The sequence below is a fragment of the Tiliqua scincoides genome, chromosome 6 (assembly GCF_035046505.1).
Source record: "Tiliqua scincoides isolate rTilSci1 chromosome 6, rTilSci1.hap2, whole genome shotgun sequence".
NCBI classification, from domain to species: Eukaryota; Metazoa; Chordata; class Lepidosauria; order Squamata; family Scincidae; genus Tiliqua; species Tiliqua scincoides.
In genome coordinates, this window is record NC_089826.1 from 15,623,703 (window position 1) to 15,645,768 (window position 22,066).

Genomic DNA, 22,066 nt, shown 5'->3' on the forward strand with positions numbered 1-22,066 from the left:
ACTTCTGTGTGCTGTAGAGATTTTTCATGGTATGTTCTAGAGCAGTGATTTTCAATCTTTTTCATCTCATGGCACTGTGATGAGGCACTAAAATTGTCAAGGAACAACATCAAGTTTTTGACAATTGACAAGGCACACCATGCTGCTGGCAGAGAGCTCACATCCCTCATAGGCCCTACTGATAAATGACTTTCCCCCGAATTCCTGTGGCACGCCTGCAGACCATTTGCGGCACACCAGTGTGCCACAGCACACTGGTTGAAAATGGCTGTTCTAGAGAATACTCTTAAACCTTGCTGGACATGAGGCCAATCTTTTAGCCTTGTAGCCCTACATCACCCTACCACATGCACTGCAGCTCTGGTTGCAGGGAAAGTACCCTTACTGGTGGGCAAGTTGCCTTTTGGGGAACCTGGTCCCCTATCACTGATCTTTATATTGAAGATTCTCTTTTTCAAGGGTATCGCAGGGTTGTGCGAGAACTAATATCCAAAACAAATAGTCAGTTATATAACATTAGACATGTACTTCTGTTTTCCCTTTAAAAACTCAGTGCTGCCAACATGGACCCCCCAGTGGTCTTTAATCCAGACTTAGATCAGATCTGTACAGTACTGGGTGCTTCCAGACCATTTACAAGTCAATTCACTTGGATTTGTAGATGTGTGATAGTTGTTATGACAGAATTCAAAATTCCCCAGAAGCTTCCACATCAGTGTTCACAGAACCTAGTCATTTCAGTATAGTCTCTTAGGTTCCATAGTATGCTTGCCCACCTGCTACCATATATATTATGAGTTCTAGGTCCAGGCACTGGTGATGCATACAAAAGCAGGGCCCTAAAACAGAAAGACAGAAGAGAGGAGGATGAACCGCTTCAAAATAGGATGAACAGATAAACACTACAGACAGTGATTCTGTGCCTAGGTGATAGAGCATGTGCTTTGCATGCAAAAGGTCCCAGGTTGCAAATCTGGGTAGTGCCAAGTAAGGTAATCTGTAGAGGTGTTTGCAACTGGTGTTATTCATTTTACTCAGAAGTAAGCCCATTCAGTAAGACTTGAGGTCCAGTCTTATCCAACTTTCCAGCACTTGTGCATCTGTAGTACTTGAGGAGCTGCATAGCTATGAGCTGCATAGCTTGAGGAGACCTCTGTGACTGCCCCCTCACAACAGGATGCAGCACATACCCCCGTGGCACAGCTGCATCAGTGTTGGAAATTTGGATAGCATTAAGGCTGTAAACTTATCTTACTGGAAACAAACCCCTCTAATCATCTGAAATACTGAAAAGCCTCTGCTGGTCAGTGTAGACAAAGCAGTGAAAGGTAAAGCAGTGGTCAGATTTCAGTATAAAACAACTTCACATGGTTATTGGTCTTTGAATTTTGACAGCTTTTCATTCTAAGCCTTTCCTCTGGCTAACTGCTTCTGGGAGTCATCAGATATTTCCTTGCCACTGTGTTCAGCGTGAGCATCTTTCCCTAAAGTCATTATAGACTGAAGATGGAGCCAGCTCCTTCAATCTCCTTACCTCTGTTTCCTCTTCCTGAATGGTCATTTCTAATAGGCTACTATATGGGTGCCATTATTGCTCAGTGTACATATGACTAAATTCCACTCTCTTTTTTTTGATTTCCAATGACAGGTGTGTTGTTTGTATCATGCAATTTCCATGCTCTGTCCATCATGGGGAAAAGTACTTGTGTGTTGCATTTTCATAGTGTTTTGCCCCCTTCTCTGCAGATGTATCTTTAATCAGAAACCATTTTCTGAGCTCCATAGAGTTAGTCAGAATCTGAAACAATATGATGAGCAAAAGAGGAAGGCAACCAAGAATAATTAAATACAATTTTTAAATGGGTTCTTTTCAAAATGAACTAGTGCATAAAAATTCCTTCTCACAAATTAGCACTTTAGGACATGTCAACAGCATAGCTGAGGAACGGCTCCATTGCATATTAAGTTAATGTGGCCTTTAGGGGGTGGTTGCTTGACATGAGGCAGAATACCTTTTTCCTGATAAGCCAAAATAGGTTTTGTCTTCTTTCTATATGCTAATTAGCATTTTGATGGGCTTTTGATGTTCCCAGATATCCGTGGAATACAAGAGTTTTTGGACAAAGTCTCTCAGCAGGGAATGGATGTAGCACTGCAGAAGGTAGAGAACAACATCAATAAAATGATCACAGGGCTCTTTTCCACCATGCGGATTGAAGAACTGAATCGCTACCGGGATACTCTGAGGCGGGCCATTCTGGTAATGAACCCATCGACGGCCAAGTCTTTCATTGCTGAGGTAAGCATAGCCACCAGTTGATCCACATCTTAATCTTTACATTTGGATTTCTTCCTGGAATGATGTAGGGGATAGTTCACTTCTTTTGCATATAAAAGATCCTAGAGTCAATCCCCAACATTCCCAAGTGTAGTGAATCAATCCCTATCTAAAATCTTGGAGAACTCCAGTCAGTCAATGCAGATGCTACTGAGCTTGATGGACTAAAGCCCCGATCCTATCTTTTTCCTTCCCCACTGACGCAGTTACATCAAGGAGGCTTGTGCTGGGGGGGGGGGCAGGCCATGATGCAAAGGGAGAAGGAGTTAAGGTAAAGTTTTACTTACCCTACTCTGCTGCTGCATGGTCTCCTATGGGTCTACTCAGACCTGGGCCAGCCCTTTGGCTGGTGCAAGTCCATATGACCTGAGAAGGCTTTGCAAGGCCATGCGGGAGGCACAGGATAATGGTGGCACCATTGTGACCGATACCTGCCCCCTGCCCACCCTCAACACACACACCCTGGATCTGCCTGGTTCTTCCCATCCCTTTCCCCATTACATCCACCTTCTGCCCCCATCACCAGCCTCCCTTTGCTGGTGGATGCAGCAGAGACTGGTGGCATGCCTTTGAAATTGCTGCCATTTGCTGTGGCAGCTCTAAAATGACAGTATGCTGCACACTTTTCCAGGTGCCAGTTTGCAACAATGGAATACTCTTTAGCTGTTGTAAATCCCTTCACCTGGTAGCCTAGTCCTGCATAGGATTGGGTTGTAATAGTCTGATAAAGCCTAACACAGGCTTTTGACCAAAGTTCTTTCTTTTCTTTACTGAAAAGAAAAGTTCATTCTGTTGTGTTTTCCTCCTCTTCTCCCACTGCAGCAAAACAGGTATCTTATTTATAACAAACAGATAGTTTTGAATAAACCAGCTTCTAACATAGCACACCGATTGCAGGATCAGTGCGTTGGCATCCACAGGAGACTACATTTCTATTCCTATGAGTAAATTATTAAGAAATTGTCAAATGGTTTGCTTCAAAACTCGTTAGCATTTATGATTATTGTTTGGCTAATTACCTGTCTATCTGATTTAGTTCTTTGCATTTATTTCACTCGTCCTTTATAGAGCTTTTTTTTTAAAGAAAACCAGGTGATTAGAAGGGGCCGTATGAGAGTACTATATTCACAGTCTACACCAGGGGTGCTCACACTTTTTTGGCTCGAGAGCTACTTTGAAACCCAGCAAGGCCCGGAGATCTACCAGAGTTTTTTTACAATGTTCGCGCCATCATAACATATAACATTTATGTGTTCAATGTATGTTGGTGTACCTTGAGCCCCACTGAGTATAACAGGACTTACTCCTGAGTAGACATGCCTAGGATTAGGCTGTGAGGCTGCAATCCTAGCCACACTTACCTGGGAGTAAGCCCCATTCAGTACAATGGGCCTTACTCCCGGCGTTTCCTCCCAGAGGCACCTGGGGGGGGGTCGGCACTCCGCGATCTACCGGTAGATCACGATCCACCTATTGAGCACCCCTGGTCTACACCATTTAATAAATTCTGCAGGGAAAGTGCAAGAAACTCAGCCTTTTAAATTGGAAGCAAAGCAATGTGACTGCTGTTCATAGCTACAGCCATGAACTTCAGTGGCAATGAGCTTCCATAACTAAAGCCACATAGTGATTAATACACTGGTAGTAAAGGATCAGGGGTATATTCTACTAGCAAGATGTCTACAAACAGTGACCATGTTTCAATTTTGCAACATAGCCCAGTTTGCATTGCGTCTCAGAGTGTTCAAACATGCAAATAGGAGAGAGAACAAAGGATTGGTCTGTTGCCTGCTGATTGTTACAATGGTTCTTCACTCTGTATTGAACTCTGCATGTTCCTTACACCTTTTCCTATGGGGATGGGGCATCTAGTTGTTTTGCTCTCTGGTGAGGACATAGGCAACCCAGTCAGTGTTACTTTCTCTGTTCTTTTCAAGTATCTGATGACACCGCTGCTCAAGGCTGGTCTAGCAATGACACTGACAGCGCAATCCTATCCACACTTTCCTGGGAGTAAGCCCCATTGACTCTAATGGGACTCTAAGAGGCTATAACTGTGTTTTGTTTATTTCAAACAGGCTGGGCTGGAGGAAGGACGTGGCAATAGAGCTCAAGATAAGGGGGCAGGCGCTGCCTACCCCTGCTGCTTAGTGGGCAAGGAGGCGGAAGACAAGAAAGTAGCAGTGGTGGGATGAGCTGGAAGGGAGGGGGGAGATTTGTGCACCAGGCTTGCCTCTGCTGCTCACACTGGCAAGGTGAGGTGGCTGCAGGCCTGGTTAGAGACATCTATAATGTAGTTAGCAGATATCCTTACCGTGGACCATTTAATTATATATGGGAATAAGCACTTTTACCCAATTGTGCCATAGAAGTTAGAGTAGTCAATTGAAAACTGATAGAAGATGTTTTCCTCCTAACTGTGAGTCAAGGCAGGATCAGAACCATGGTAGAGGCTAAGTGCTAAAGCACCCCCACCCCCACAGTTTCAGCTTGTTTTATAGCTGTTCCATACTCTATTTGAAAAGGGAACAAAAACACCAAAAAGTACCAGGCCACATTGCACATTAAGCATAATCTGCTATTTGGCCCTTACATTGAATATGGCTTTTCTCTTCCTTTAGTGCAGTGGTCCCCAACCTTTTTTTGCACCGGGACCCCCCTTTTAGATACAACAACCTGTTGGGGCCCTAGGGCCGGAAGTGATGGCATTAAGCCAGAAGTGTTGTCATTAAGCATGTAACAGGAAGTGACATCATTGTGCTGACAGGGCCAGAAGTGATGGCATTAAACAGAAAGTGAAGTCATTGTGTTAATAAATCATGCTTTTTGAAAGTCAAAAGTACTCCAGATCCTTTTTTAGAATGTTCTGAATGCTTTGCCTCTGACATTTGAGTTCTTCCCAGCTTCCAAGGTGGTGGCGGCCAGCTTTTCAAGATGGTGGGGCCAAGTTCTCAACGACTCCCTGTAAACCAGCTTGTGACCCCCATGGGGATTGTGACCCCCAACTTGGGAACCAATGTTTCAGGGTTTCAAAATAGGTTTCCAAAATCTGAAAATGTGTTTGTCAGTTCAGTAATTAGTAGGTTCAAAGGCAGGTTCTCAATCAGCCTGAGGGGCACAGGAGTACAAAAAAGATCACATGATTATAAGATTTAAAAAAAGAAAGAGAAATTTGCTCCAAATGGCCTAAATGTTGTATGTAGCTTTATATCCGTAAAGGGACATGTGCAATGATGGCAATCAGAATTGCTTCATATTTGGGCATTCACATCCGAGCAGGGGCTTCCTGGCTCGGCCCTTCCTTTTTCTCTGAGCGTCTCACCTGTTACCTTACAGGAGGTAAGAAAATGGACTCTGACCATGAAGAACCAATAATGAGCAAGAGGGCCCACAATTTGCTCTTCTATAACAGGGCTGCATGAATTGCAGGTCACAGTTGGAAATTAGGTGGTGGAAGGAACTGAAGGGGCAAGGAATCATTGTGTTATCCTTTGTTTGGGCAAACTCATTTGTTGTTAAGTGTTAAGGCAGAGAAATTAAAACCATATATAACCAGGTGGCATTGCCACTATTAACAATGCATGATTTTCCCCCCCTTCCTTCTATTCACCTTATGAACTTGCAAAATTGAAATACCTAATGTCTTTCTTCCTGTGATGCCAGGGTCTGGAGCGTAAAGAATGTAAATGAGTTGCATTACAACTTTCAGTGGTGAATAACTACTTAATAAATAAACTTGTAAAATATTCTGGTGAAATTACTTTTTAAAAAAGTCAGGTGGTGCAGAAATAGGGCAATGAAGTGAATTCACATTCATTTCAAATTATGGGTTCTCAGGGTGTATTTGTGTTTGTTAGAGGAATCTAGTGTACCTGCATATTTTAGGGACAATTTTAAATGCTTTGCAGGATTATAGTATTTACATTTTCCATTGTGTTTGCAATGTTTCACGTAGTTAGACTAATAAACTACCTGCACAGAATACTGAACATATCTCTAGTGAAGCATAATGTGTCAAATGTATAATGAACCACTTTTAAAACAAAAAAGCTGAATAAGTAGTATTAATTTACTTAGTGCCACCACTGTACATTTTAGAATTATTGCATTAGAAGCAAGTTCAAGCAGACCATACTTCCTGCCTCTCCCACAACATATTTTTTATTATCTTCCATACAATTAAATTCCATTCTTAGCATTTTTATTCCACTCTGTATTATAATTTACTACTGGCCCAATCCTATGGACAGGATGCGATGATTGATGATGATCCATCATCTCATCCTGTGAGTTGCTGGTGTGGTAGCAGCTCTGGAAAGCTGGCACCAATGCAAATACCCAGAGGACATGCGCAGGTATTAGTGGGCACAAGATCACCCACCACATTGATATGTTGATGGGTGGAAGGTTACTGGTAAAATGGGTGGTGGGCCAGGATGGGAGGTGGAAAATCTCAGTGGCAATGGGGACCACAGTGGAGTAGGTAAGTAAACCTTTTCTTTACTTACCTCTCCTCTGCTGCCTGGTCCCAGCAGAATTTGTAGTGGCAGAATTTGGTGCCACTACATCATGCAGGTTGGCCAAACATAGGATTGGAACCTTATAGATTTTGTGATGACTTTGGAAGGTTGATGATGCTCCTATTAGTATTTAGCTGAGTTGCCAACCTGCCAAGGCAGACCAAGCAGTCATACCCCAGTTGCTATCAAACTGCTCCATAAAGCCTTTTTGGGTGCATGAAAATTAAAGCTTCTCTTCTAGGTCTACAGAACAAAAGTGAATCAACTCCCCATTGAATCAACTCCCTGTTGATTCAATGGGAAGTCTGCCTTCATCAAATTTTCCAGAGCCAAAATGAAAATAAATTCAGAGGACCATTTCCCAACTCACCCACAAAAAGGGACAGAGAACAGTTTGCTACAAATGGGACAGAGTTTCAACATAATTGCAGGATTGCTGTCCTCCAAATGCAACCCTCCTCCCCATCACTAATAGGCATGCATGGAAATAGCTGAGAAACAGCCCCCAATTCCCACCCTGTGAGCCCAGTTCTACTCACCTTTCCAGTGCCAGTGCAGTTGCAATACAGTCCCGAAGAAAGGGAACAAACATTAAGTCACCTTGAGAAGGCCTCCATGACTGCCCCCCCTCCCCAGTGCATGAAGGAGCGCTCACCTCATTGGCATGGCTGCAGCAGTGCTGGAAAGTTGTAAAGGAATGACTGACGTTTAGTGTTGTTCAAAAGGAATTTAAGCCACAATGCTTTTGTGCACATGCAGAAGTTCTTTTTGCTGAGGGGAATAAATCTGAGTCTTGTTTGTTTAAATCAAAAGGGTTGAAATGCAATCTAAACAGAAGATAGGTGAAATCATTTTTTCCATGCACACACAGCAGTGTAGTGTAGAAGGGAGAGTGCTAGACAGGAACTAGGGAGACCTGGCTTTAAATCCTGACCCTGAGGACTAGTCCTCAGATATCATGCTTTCTAGCTAGTACTTCAGTCCAGACAACTCACTTCTAGTGGGAAGAAGGTCTCTGCCTAGTAGTTGTTCTTGTTTGCTAACTCAGATCTTGACCTCTGTTTGTAGACAGACAGACAGACAGACAGACAGACAGAGCACCTGTTTATCATGCTCTTTGCATGGTTTTTTTCACTTTCAGATGTGTGGGACATCTAGTTTAAGGTGAATGCACAAATGAAAGCTTCTTTGTTCATGTAGCCCCTGTAAATCAAAACCACAATCCTGCACTTCTGTGTTTGCAGAAACCATGCCAAGGTAAGGAGGCAGGGATCCACTTTCTGCTCAGTTTTATTGGGATGCATCCACAGCAGACTGAAAAGTGGTGGTGGTGTCAGACTCAAGGAGAAAGGCACTCCAAATCCACTGTCCTCTCACTCTCCCACAATATGCACTGATGCAACCTGCATCACCTTGCCTAATGGTTGGGCTGCCCCTCCTTTGGCCATTCACTTTTCTCTGACCCCTCTGATCCTTCTTGGCTGCTTTGAAACTTGACCCCTGTCTTTTTTTTTTTGGACAATTTCTGGTCCGCTTGCGTGTGTAATCATTTTCCTAGGTCCTGCAGCCTGATGACCTGGACCCTGACACTGTTGGACCCAACAAAACATCTGGTCTAGTTCCCAATTCAGAAGAAAACAACATTTATTAAGGGAAGCGCAGCGTGATCCATAGCATTTCCTAAATTAATATGTTAGTGTTATTTACACAGCATAGAAGCATGTCAATTCACTGACATGGCACACAATAGAATCATCACTCTAAAATCTGTCAGCAACAGGTTCCCTTCAGGAAAAACACTTTATCACCCTTAAAAACAAAACAAAATCTCTCAAGTACTACAGCTCTTTGATATACAAGCTGAAAAGTGTGCAGAGGAAATAACTGCATTTGACACCAGGGGTTTGGGGTGTTTTATGTTAGCTTACTAATTAAATCACTCCTTTGAAAACAGGAAAGTAGGAAAATAAGCTTGTAGTGTGGGTCAAAAATTCTAAATATATTTCTCATACATAGGGAGGCACATACATATGATAGTGCCTCATAGATAGACAGACAGGCAGGCAGACAGGCAGACAGGCCCAAACAAGGCAGACAAGCATGGAAAGAACCTTCTTTGGACAAAGACAGTTGACAAGAGGCATGAGACAGGCTCACAGGTTTCCACAAACATGTTTCTGTGATTGAAAAGAAGCTACACTTTCGTGGAAAGATGGGGAACCTTGCAATGGGATTTGCTAGCACCTGTGGTATATCTGATTTCCCAAATGCTAATGCCCATTCCCAGCTGCATCCACCAGTGGATAACAGCTGCCACTAACAGGTCTGTAGGCCATATGCATTTTAAACAGAAGGATGTTGGGAAGAAACTTCAGCTATTGTACCTGATGCTCTGTTTAGGTTAGAATCCAAGAATGAGAGATCTACTTGGAATATTTAATGGGGTACTATATGGAAAGCTCCTGGACATCTTGTGAAGTATGCCTGGCCCTCACTGAGAGTTTTAGTAAGATCACAGATGGGTGGCTCCACAGAAGGGTCCGTGCAGGGAGAGTGGCAGTAGCTATGTGTCCTTACCCATGTCTGGTTAATGCCCCAGGCAGCAGTGATCCACTGTTGCCATTGCTCCTCACCACCACATGACCCAGTATGCCAGTGCCCATGGGGCACTTCTAAGGTGGTTTCCCCTCAAAGCTGAAGCCATCACTGGTAATACAGTAGATATTTCAGGGTTGAAAAATGAAGGACAGAAGCAAGTGGGTTAAGGAAGAGAAAGGGTAGACTGAATGTGAAAGCCTGAATGTGAAAGGCTGCAATCCTAGACACACTTACATGCGAGTAAGTTCCACTAAAACCAGCGGAACTTACTTCTAATAGACATACCTAGGGTTGGACTGTAAGAGTGCTAGGAAGACCTAGCACTGATGGAGTGAACTGCAGTCTACAAAAGCTTATGCTGAAATTAATGTTAATTTATAAGTTGCTACAAAACATTTTATTGTTCTAAGAGACCAACAATCCAATTCTAAGCTCCCTGACTCCACCAGGTGCAGTGGCACCAAAATGGCTGCCACTGCATTCAGCAAGGTCAAGAAAGCCGCCAGAGGTCTCCTTGGAGGAAGGGAACTGTTGTCCTTTTCTCGAGAGGGAAGCCCCAGGCCCTGCAACAGGGCTTCTCACATCTACTATTTTGCCAGAACAGGCAAGAGAACCCCCGCATTAGGCTTTGCAGCCCGACACAGAGGCTAGGAACCGATGGAGGAACCCTCTGCTGGTCCCACCCCACCGCAGGTCAGTCTCTCCCTGTCCCGTTATCTCCCTGCCCTGGAACACCTTCCCGAACGCCAAAGAGCTGGATCACTGCCCAGCGGTTTTACTTACTGCCGGTAGCCATGCGTTGTACTTCTTACGGTGCTGATGCCAGTGCTCCCTAATCTCCAGGTGCTGTAAACATGCTTTATGCACATTTGCAACACCGTGGCTCTCATAGTGCTGGCACTAGAGAGCTCAGGATTGTTCTCTAAGGATTCTCTAAAGAATTCAGGATTGAATTCCCATCCTTTCACACTTCACTGCACTGTAAAGGAAGTTGAGTAATAACCACCCTCTACATACTGGTAGCCATATTTCTTTTCAGCAGCCTGAAATCAGATACGATTTGCTCACTCTGCCACTTCTGTTGCTATTTTCTCCCTTTAATCACTTGGCTTGTACCCTGGGGCAGGATTGAGTGTGCTCATTAATTACCATTTACAAGATCTTTATTTGTTTTCCACTGCACTCCTTTGAAGAAAGGTGTTATCTTTTCCAGAGTCTCGTGGCAGCACTGGTAACCATTTTGGTATACCTATACTAACCCCACACAACATGCCCTGTTGTGCATTAGCTTGCGTTCATAATAAATGAATGTTCTTTATTTGCATTGCTTGAGTTTTGTAGCTCTGTAAAGGAACACCCACCCTGTGTTGTCTTCACAATAGCTGAAACTGAGCTGAAGGCTTAAAGGATCATTTTGCAATAACTCTCAGATTCTTCCTTTCTTAGTCATGACACTGCACAAGTTGGCATTCCTTGATTCAAGGAAGATGTCAGATTCCTGACAAATTGTTTTTTTAATCTGTTGAAAATTGTCTTGTATACACAGATTAGTATCCAGTTGTGTATTTCTCTTCCCCCATCCCTTAGTCTGGGCCAGATACATCACTGATAAACTGGTTTTTAAGGGCCCAACTGTAGTGATCTGTTGCTTTTATGAGCCTCTGGGATAAGGTAAGGCAAAAATTCCCCAAGTTTCTGAAGACCTTGCCTCTTTCCAGTTGGGAGACAAGCCCAATGCAAGGACTGATGCAGAGAGCAAGGAAGTGGACTCCACTGAGGGGAGCACTGCTGCCAGCTGAGGAGTTCCAGAGGCCACACTACTAGGTTTATTTCCTTTGTATGGAAGTGTGCTAGAGATGTAATGGACTTCTGTAATATTTGATTAACTTACCACCCAATTCAAACTAAATCCTAGTCACCTCGGGGCAAGCCTCCACTGCCCCAATGGGTCTCCTCAGGTCTGTGCCAGCCATTTTGCTAGTGCAAGTCCCAGGTAGGATCGTAAGAGAGAAGGAAGGGGAAAGGAACACAGATAGGGTCCTGGTGCTTGCTGGTTCTGCCGAGATCCACCCTTTCCTGGCCCAGGAAGTGCCTTTCTAAGGCCCCCAGGAGGCTTTCTGAGGCTCGAGGTGACTGCACTCAGCCTCTACAGGCCTCAGACCACCTCCTGGACACCGCTTAGGGGTGTTCTGGCCATCTGGCCCATGGGTGGTGTTAACACCCTGGGTGAGTGTTAAGACCCCAGGTGGTTAACACCCCGGGTTAAAAAATTTTGTGTCCCCAGGTGCCAGATTCTTTAGCTACACCACTGTCCTGGTGTATGCTTTTTTGTGACTTACAGCTATCCAGGATTCTCATCTTCATTTTGGGAATTTAAACATCTATATCAGGGGTGCTCAAACTTTCAACTTTAGGGATGCTGGACCTTTAACAAGTGTATAGAAGAGAGAATTTCAGCAGGTGCAACTTGTCATCCCACAGATGTCCCACAGGTGTCCCACAGATGACAAGCACTTGTCCCACAGATGACAAGCACTTTAAACTGTGTGGACTTTTGAACTCTTACGTACTCACTTAACTCCTGTTGCCCTGTCTTGGGGATGTGCTTTGACATAACCCAGTGCAGTGATAGGAACACAAAATCCCCAGAGGTCAAAACGTTTATAATAGGACAATGAAACTTTGAACTTAATTAGAACAAATGTTAGTGCTGGAGGGGAGGAAAGAAAAAAAAGAGAAAAAAGAAATTGGGTGACCCAAACCAATGATTTAAGTGTCCCCCAGATGCAATCAAGACTGGTATAAAAGCAACTTCCCACAAGCTCCAATTTAAACGCAAGCTTTCAAAAACAATATAGTTGGCATTTTGGAGATGCTCAAAGGAACAAAAGGCTTTCATGTGAGATCTCCTTAAAACAGAGTTCATGTTCAAATTGCCTGTATATGTACGGGCAAAGAGAGATAATGCATCCCAAGAGCCCTTTCAGCTTTCACAGCTAGATACATTTTCCCCCCTTAAATAAACTACAGAGCTGACCTTTGGGGCTATTAGGCAAAAGAGGTTATTGAACACACAACTGGTTAAAGCACAGGGCTTTGTTCAAAGAGAGAAATGTTTAAAACCATGAAATACTGTAACTGTCCATCGCAGCACTGGAGTTGTATTTATTTCTTTGTTATTTTCCTTTTTTTGACCTGGATAAGTGCACAGCTTAACTGTGACCCTAAGTCTGTATTTAAGATCTGTGCTGATGCCAGGTTGCCAGGGGCCTTGGGGCAAAAACCTATTCTGCAAGCATGTAACTGAATGGGTCTTAGATTTATAGTGCTGGGCGACATTGCAAGTCTTCTCTCCCACAGTCAGAGACTGATTCAGAATTCATATAACTGAGCATTCCATCTCATGTGTGATTTGGTTTTCTCTGTGCTACGCTGTTGGCTCCTGTTGTGTTATAATGTGGACATTCTGTTGTCGTATTTTTCAACACACAAAACTAAAATGTGTAGGTTTTTGGTTAGAAAAGTCTGGGGAGGGAAAAGTATTGCAGCCTGTGAGATCAAAATAGCAGAGACAAAAGGGAGACCATGGAGTTTAAAAGACAAATATCAAAACAGATGGGGGATTCTTTATGAAAAGGGACAGAGAGTGAAAAAAGTAATCCAGAAAATGCATGAATAGTCAGATTATATACCAGATATATGGCAGATTATTAAACAGGAGTTGTGAGTAAAGTAGACATTGCCACTAGACTGTATGATCACCCCCCCAGCCTTTTCTGTCTGTGGAAAAAGTTAATGTATGTACAGGTATAACCTAATTATCCATGGCTTTTACCTGCAATTTTATCTCAACACAATGAGAAGGGCCCTTTCAATTAAAGGAAAAAGTTAGCAATAGCCTCATTAATACAAGAGAGGGCAGCTGGCTGACAATCCATCAATCATTCTTTCTCCAGACACTTAGAACAGCTTCACTCCAAGGCAAGCGACCCCTCCCTTCCCCCTATGCAGGTGAAAGAAAGATAATCACTGCATTTTTTCCCAGTGCTTCACTCTGGGTGAAGGGAGGGTTCTCTGGCTCAAAGTGAAGCCTTTCTAAGTGCCTGGAGACAGACTGTTTGATGGATTGTCTGCTTAATGACTCTGTTTTACATCACAAAGGTCAACAAGGCTGTTTTCAAATTGCCTAGCAAAGGGACATTGTTTTTTAAATGGATTTGTTTTAAAATGATTTTTGCCATCTACATGAGTTCCATAACGGAAACCTTCATGAATAATGAGACTCAACCTGTAATAGTTTCATTTACAGCCCAATTCTATCTGGCACTGGAATAGGCAGGCCAGCAGGCCTGCACTGTATCCAGCACAAGTTTCAGGCAGTTTGTAGGTTTGCCCAAGGCAAGGAGAAACTTTTCCCCTCATCCTGGGGAGAGCCATAGGAGCACCAATGGGGTTACTTGGATCTGTACCACCTGATGAGGTGGCGCAAATCTGAGCAGCCCAGGCATGGTCTGGGCTGCCCGGGAACAGGGTCAGGATCCAGCATAGATGCCGGATCCTGCCCCTACCTCCCTCTCCCTACCCACCCACCACAGTCCCACCCGCCTTCCCCCTGCCCTGAAATGCCTCCCTCTTGCCTTCTCCCTATGCTCTCCTAAACCTCGCTGGCTGAGCTTGGCTGGCGCAAAATCACCCTGCCTGGGGCCTGTGTCAGCATGGGGAGACCAGCACATGCCTGTGCACCAGCCTATCTCCCCTTATGTTGGCGTGAACATAAGGCATGTGAACATGCCATTGTGAACATGACAGTGATGGGCTGGCACAAGGGACTTGTGTTGGCCCATCTGCCACTCAGGATTGCGCTCTTAGGATCATATCTAAGAGTGGGAGAAAACTTTTTTAAAAAAAATTCAGTGTTTTCCAAAGGTAGAAGTTCAGAAAACTGTGTTATACGTTTTTATTTCAAGGGCATATTTTTATAAATTATAATTACTTTAAGAGTGTACTAGGTGATAGAGGTGGTATACTATCAGCTGGCCTGGAACACAAGAGTCTCCTCCCAGTAGGGGAGTGGAAGAGGGCTGGAGCAGGCAGCTATGGGGGGCCTTTTAAAAGGCACAATACCCAGCCCTCTTCCTCCTTTGCACGTAGGCGCCGTGGGAACACCCGCCCACCTGCCCTAAAGGCAGTCTGAGTTTTACTGGTCGCCGTTTGGGGCCGGGTAGGAATTTTTTGCTGCCTGCCAAGATTGGCAAGGGGCAGGCAGTTTTTTCGCCTACCCCAGACTGTCATGGGCAGGGGGTTCCCCCCCCCTTTCAAGCTGCCATTGGTCACTTTAAGAAGGCAGGTGGTGCGGGTTAAGGCGTGAAGTGGACTTCGGGCATGCACCTTCAGGCGGCATAGGCAGGGCAGAACCCAATTTCAGTCCTCAGGGGCTCGGTGGCACGAGGACATAGACGGGGCCCTGGCTGGGACCACGGGGTCCACCTCAGAGGCTCAGCGGTTCGAGGTGGCACAGCCCATGGTCTGGCTGCCTTCCCCTTAAGGGACAGACATGGATGAGCTGTGCCGCCCAACAACGGGGCGCGACTTGGAGTTGGGGGCATGCCCGCCTGGGGGCAGAGGTGTTCTGGTACTGCCCAGAGGTCCCACCTCCACACCACAGGGGGCTTCGCTGCCTCGGATGCTGCAGGTCTCAGCTTCCTCTTCTGTTGTAACTGCTGAATAAAGTGGCCCTTTCTCCCATACCTGTTGTCTTGAGTGTTCATTGGACGGTGCGAAAACAAAAAGTGTACTAGGTGATAGAGGTGGTATACTATCAGCAGATGAAGTCACAGTCATTACCCATGTACCCGCATCCCATTAAATAATAAATAAAAACAAAATAAAATGTTTTTTTAAGCTATTGTTTTGTTTATTTATTTATTTTTTTTTACAAAAATGAGAAGTGCAGAAAGCGGCGTCATATGTTTTTATTTTGTTATCAGCGTTTTCTCCCACCCTTAATCATGGCATATATTTGAACTGTTACCATTCTGTTGAATAGTTACCGATGCGTTTACCGATGCGTTTAGCTCGGTATCGAGAGAAATAGTGTTGGAGATTGTTGAGCCAAGGTACACAAAGTCATGGACAACCTCCAGTTCATGCGCAGAGGTGTAATGCAGGGAGGTGAGTCCACATCCTGAACCATGACCTGTGTTTTCTTCAGGCTGATCGTCAGTCAAAAATCTTGGCAGGCCTTGCTAACACGATCCATGAGCTGCTGGAGATCTGATATACACAGTAATGAGCTAGATCAGCAGTTTCCAACTGTAGTTTGGAACCCAACAGTGGGTTGGACCCAATTTTTGTTGGGTAAGGCAGATTAGGGTATGTGCATCAAGGCTTAAACAATCTGCTAGTTGGGGGGGGGGGAGCGCTGCTGCCCAATCACCATTATAGTCACAGCCCTTGGCATTTATAAATCCAGCAACAGCCACTAGGGCCTCTAAAAAGTTTGAGAACCACTGAGCAAGATGGATCAATGGTCTTACTATGTCTTAGATGCTTGGAGAGCCTCACTGATTATTTCCTACCATTGTAAGTCTGATCCATTTACTCCTGCCCTCTGCTACCTGATCTTTAACCAGTTACTGATCTGCAAGACGATCCACCTTCTTCATTACTGATACATTTCCTAAGGAACTCTGAGGGGAGTCTTTGTCAGAAGCTTGTTGGTAGTCCAAAAGGTGTCTGTGTTGTTGACACTCTCAAAGAGGTTCAAAAAGTGATTCTATGGTGAGTCAGGACTCCCCTTCAGAATGGGGAAGGGGGGTAAACTTACCACTGCTCACTCTGCCAAGCCCATTGCAATCTGCTTTGCCACCACTTGGCACTTGAGCCATCCAGACTGCCACTTTATGACCATGAAGAGTTCAGTCCAGTTTGACAGCCTGCCATCGAGCAGCAGCAGACCTAGCGTTTTGTGAATGGGGCAAATGCCCCAGGCACTGAGTCTGCATGCCTTTAGGCCCTTGTGGGAAGCCTTATTCAGACTCCCAACACTCTCGGAAACTGTGCTTCTGGTTTGTCAGAAGCACAGTAAGATTGCGGGGAAGCTTTAGGAGTCTTCTCCAGTCGGTCCTGCAGCCGCACAAAGCTCCGTTTCACTCAGGTGAGTGGGGAGGCAACTTCATACAGGGTGACAGCTTTGTGTGCCCCAGGCATGGGGCTGGGTGGATTCACCACTGCCATCTAGTCCTCCAGGGAGTGCACAGAATGTGGCCATGAAATGTTTGATAATGGTAGCCAGGCAATGGAAGCTAGTGAGGCTCTAAGAGGCATATTCCTGCCAGTTCTGTGGCTATTCTTGGACCTATGTGGACTGGACTTGCAAATTTAAACAGTAAATGTCCATGCCTGTGCAGTCTATGCATCTGGACATACTCAGAGGAAGAAATAATGACAAACAAGTAATCATCATAGTTCTAGTACACAGGAAATTGCTGGGTGATCTACCCATCCCTGCTTTAGAAAACAGCAATGTCTAATTTCATATAAATTTCAACCTAAGACTATAAGAAAATCCCTGCTGAATCAGGTCAAAGGTTTATCTGGTCTAGCATCCTAGTTCCCACAGTGAAGCATCAGCAGCTAATGGGAAGTTCACAAACAAGAGAGAATAGCATACCTCTCTCCTGATATTGCTTCCCTGCAACTTGTATTCAGAAGAAGCTCCTAAACCTGGAAATAAATGATTATTTTTCTGGTTTATAGATGTCTGAGAATAGAGACAAGCATAATAACAACCAGTGGTGTAATTTTGAAGTACAGTGGTGCCTTGCAAGACGAAATTAATTCGTTCTGCGAGTCATTCCGTATTGCGAAAATTTCGTCTTGCAAAGTGGGTTTCCCATAGGAATGCATTGAAATTTAATTAATGCGTTCCTATGGGCAAAAAATGTCAGAACAAAGTCAACAGAAATATATAATCAACAGAAAGAAGTGTTACACTTACTATGGATTGTACAACTTTCAGCTGTAGGTGGTAGTTTGCAGATTTTTAAGATCTCCCATGAACACACACACAGACACACTTGTATATGCTGTATAGAAAGCATGTTGGAAAAAAGCTAAATACTTCTCCGAATTAGATTTTTTTTTTAAGTGCATGGAGTTCTTTTATCCATTGGAGAGCATTTCATCTCCTCCGTGCCCTGGAGTGTTATAATCCAGGGAAAGCCTGAGCAGTTGATCCTGCTGGTAATGGAAACTGGCTCTTGGAGGACAAAGCAGAGCTGAGGACGGCATCCTTTAACACATCCTCCTTAGCCTCAATCCATTTCACATCAGTGTTGACCAGAAAGGGAGAAGAATGGAATCATAAGAGCACCTGGGGTGTAAAACCAATTACCCATCACAACCTCTGGTCACACCTGAAAAGAACGAATAGAGTCACTATAAAACTATCTGGCTTGCTTCTGCCGTTTCCCGCAGAGGAGGAATCAGCACCTCACTCATGAAGCATATCAAAGATGGCTAAAAGATCCAAAACTCAGCGTGGATACCTTGCATCTACCTATTTTCAGGTGGAGATCACTGGGGAAAAAAATAATTGCATTCTTCATACAGGCCCTGGTCAAAAGGCAGACCAACTGTAGTTGAAAAATTAGTCTTTCTGGTGCTGAAGTGATTTTAATGTGTGTGTGTGTGTGTGTGTGTGTGTGTGTGTGTGTGTGAGAGAGAGAGAGAGAGAGAGAGAGAGAGAGAGAGAGAGAGCACCAATCTTTCAAGCAAAGAGAAAGAAACAGATTCTGACTTCATTTTTTAAATTATCTTCTGAAATATTCCTCTTTTCCACATGAGGAACAGTGTGGGCACAATTCTGGGCACACATGTGGACACAATTCTGCACTTCATCCTGTGGTGGTAGGGGCAGTCACAGAGGCCTTTTCAAGGTAAGGGAATTTTTGTTCCCTTACCTTGGGGCTGCACTGCAGCTGCATCGGTGCCAGAAAGTTGGGTAGGATTTGACCCTGTATCAACAATTTCCAAAAAAAGATGAAGGTGTGTTGACTCTGTTGATATATGGAACCCACTTAGCCAGTCAGTGTTTGTGGGTGATTGAGAATAGCACCCTAAGGTATGGGGACCTAGCATAAAGGGGGAAAAAGTCAAGGTATGTGACATGTGACAGACAAGAATCAATAGTCAAGTGATGGAGGATTTGCTTCTTTTCCAAAGTCAATTATTTGAAGGAGGCATAAAGTTAAGAATAGTTTGGGCTTGTCCAAGGAATATTAGCTATGATCAGTAGCTTCAATAAACCACATAGGTCTAATCTGTTAGTTACTCAAATCCTTGTACTACCTGTTACTTTTCAACCTTACTCATCCATTATCTTAGAGTTGAACCAGATGTTCTGCACAAAGTAGTGGTTCTTGTTCTGCACTTCTGACCACGGGCAGTGATGTGGGTACTGGCACTGATGTCACTAGGGTTTGAGTCATCTGATGTGGGAGGCAAACACATCATGCCCGTGATGAACCTCTTCCCATGCAGTGAGAGGAGCAATGCCCTAGGCAGTGGGCATGGTGATGCACCATTATCTCACCGCACTGGTTTTTTGGCTATAACTTTTGATAGAATAGAGATATTTCAACACAGTTGTTTTCATTGCATTCTGCATGAAATTACACATTGAATGATATATAGCATGATTGTATTATTCAAAAGTACCAAGATTTTTAAAATGTTGGCCAGTAGTTGTGTCACCCCCCCCCCCACGTGTATCACCAGGTGTGGCCTGCACCCCCCAAGCGAGGCCACTGGGTATTGGTAGCATTAGTACAGTACAGTACAGTACAGTAAGACTTTTACTGGCATAAAATACAGAGGGGGGGAAAAACAAAACAAGACAGAAATATACAATGACATCACAACATAATCATCAGTCCTTTTCTCACACACTGCCCAGAGACCCAGAATTCTGCCTGGCAATTACCCCAGATAAAAAGGAAGTGACCTTATCCAGGGACTCAGGTTCAGATGTGGAAAGGAGAAACTGGAGCATGATTGAATCCTCCCAGCCCTGCATGCTAGCTAACAATGGGCCTAGATATTTCATGTGTGAAGCATCATGTAACAGGCAGTAGAAAAAGGTATGTGTTATAAGAACATAAAAACATAAGAACAGCCCCACTGGATCAGGCCATAGGCCCATCTAGTCCAGCTTCCTGTATCTCACAGCGGCCCACCAAATGCCCCAGGGAGCACACCAGATAACAAGAGACCTCATCCTGGTGCCCTCCCCTACATCTGGCATTCTGACTTAACCCATTTCTAAAATCAGGAGGTTGCGCATACACATCATGGCTTGTACCCCATAATGGATTTTTCCTCCAGAAACTCGTCCAATCCCCTTTTAAAGGCGTCTAGGCTAGACGCCAGCACCACATCCTGTGGCAAGGAGTTCCACAGACCAACCACACGCTGAGTAAAGAAATATTTTCTTTTGTCTGTCCTAACCCGCCCAACACTCAATTTTAATGGATGTCCCCTGGTTCTGGTATTATGTGAGAGTGTAAAGAGCATCTCCCTATCCACTCTGTCTATTCCCTGCATAATTTTGTATGTCTCAATCATGTCCCCCCTCAGGCGTCTCTTTTCTAGGCTGAAGAGGCCCAAACGCCGTAGCCTTTCCTCATAAGGAAGGTGCCCCAACCCCGTAATCATCTTAGTCGCTCTCTTTTGTACCTTTTCCATTTCCACTATGTCTTTTTTGAGATGCGGCGACCAGAACTGGACACAATACTCCAGGTGTGGCCTTACCATCGATTTGTACAACGGCATTATAATACTAGCCGTTTTGTTCTCAATACCCTTCCTATTGATCCCAAGCATAGAATTGGCCTTCTTCACTGCCGCCGCACATTGGGTCGACACTTCATCGACCTGTCCACCACCACCCCAAGATCTCTCTCCTGATCTGTCACAGGCAGCTCAGAACCCATCAGCCTATATCTAAAGTTTTGATTTTTTGCCCCAATGTGCATGACTTTACACTTACTGACATTGAAGCGCATCTGCCATTTTGCTGCCCATTCTGCCAGTCTGGAGAGATCCTTCTGGAGCTCCTCACAATCACTTCTGGTCTTTACCACACGGAAAAGTTTGGTGTCGTCTGCAAACTTAGCCACTTCACTGCTCAACCCTGTATCCAGGTCATTTATGAAGAGGTTGAAAAGCACCGGTCCCAGGACAGATCCTTGGGGCACACCGCTTTTCACCTCTCTCCATTGTGAAAATTGCCCATTGACACCCACTCTCTGCTTCCTGGCCTCCAACCAGTTCTCAATCCACGAGAGGACCTGTCCTCTAATTCCCTGATTGTGGAGTTTTTTCAGTAGCCTTTGGTGAGGGACCGTGTCAGACGCCTTCTGAAAGTCCAGATATATAATGTCCACGGGTTCTCCCGCATCCACATGCCTGTTGACCTTTTCAAAGAATTCTATAAGGTTCGTGAGGCAAGACTTACCCTTACAGAAGCCATGCTGACTCTCCCTCAGCAAGGCCTGTTCGTCTATGTGTTTTGAGATCCTATCTTTGATGAGGCATTCCACCATCTTACCCGGTATGGATGTTAGGCTGACCGGCCTATAGTTTCCCGGGTCCCCCCTCTTTCCCTTTTTAAAAATAGGCGTGACATTTGCTATCCTCCAATCTTCTGGCACCGTGGCCGTTTTGAGGGACAAGTTGCATACCTTAGTCAAGAGATCTGCAACTTCATTCTTCAATTCCTTAATAACCCTTGGGTGGATGCCATCAGGGCCCGGTGACTTATTGATCTTTAATTTATCAATGAGGTCTGAAACATCTTCTCTTTTAACCTCTATCTGACTTAACTCCTCGGTTAGGAGGGGCCGTTCGGGCAGCGGTATCTGTCCGAGGTCTTCTGCCGTGAAGACAGATGCAAAGAACTCATTTAATTTCTCTGCCATCTCTAAGTCTCCTTTTATCTCCCCTTTCCCTCCCTCACCATCCAGAGGGCCAACCGCTTCTCTTGCGGGTTTCCTGCTTCTAACATATTTGAAGAAGCTTTTATTATTCCCCTTAATGTTGCTGGCCATGCGTTCCTCATAGTCTCTCTTGGCCTCCCATATCAACTTCTTACATTTCTTTTGCCACAGTTTATGTTCCTTTTTATTCTCCTCATTAGGGCAAGACTTCCATTTACGGAAGGAAGCTTCCTTGCCCTTCACAGCCTCTCTAACTTGGCTGGTTAGCCATGCGGGCACCCTCCTGGATTTAGTGGAACCCTTCTTTCTTTGCGGTATACACCTCTGCTGGGCCTCTGTTGCTGTTGTTTTAAGCAGCCTCCATGCACTCTGGAGAGATTGGACTCTTTTTACCCTCCCTTTCAACCTCCTTCTAACCAGCCTCCTCATTTGAGGGAAGTCCGCCCGTCGGAAGTCAAGGGTTTTTGTTAGAGATTTGCCTGGTATTCTTCCCCCAACGTGCACGTCAAAACGGATCACAGCATGATCACTGTTCCCCAATGGCTCAGTAACGTTTACATCTCTAACCAGGTCCTGCGTACCACACAATATTAAATCCAGAGTCACCTGTC

The 22,066-nt window shown here is 44.6% G+C and overlaps 1 protein-coding gene across 2 annotated transcripts in view; it reads left to right on the forward strand.

Moving 5' to 3' along the window:
- GRID2 (glutamate ionotropic receptor delta type subunit 2) overlaps positions 1 to 22,066 on the forward strand; it is a 997,958-nt gene that overhangs the window by 571,688 nt on the left and 404,204 nt on the right. For both annotated transcript variants that reach the window (XM_066632190.1, XM_066632191.1), the window contains one exon: positions 2,094 to 2,299. In XM_066632190.1, the coding sequence (XP_066488287.1) occupies positions 2,094 to 2,299 (206 nt within the window). The remainder of the gene's footprint in view (positions 1 to 2,093; positions 2,300 to 22,066) is intronic.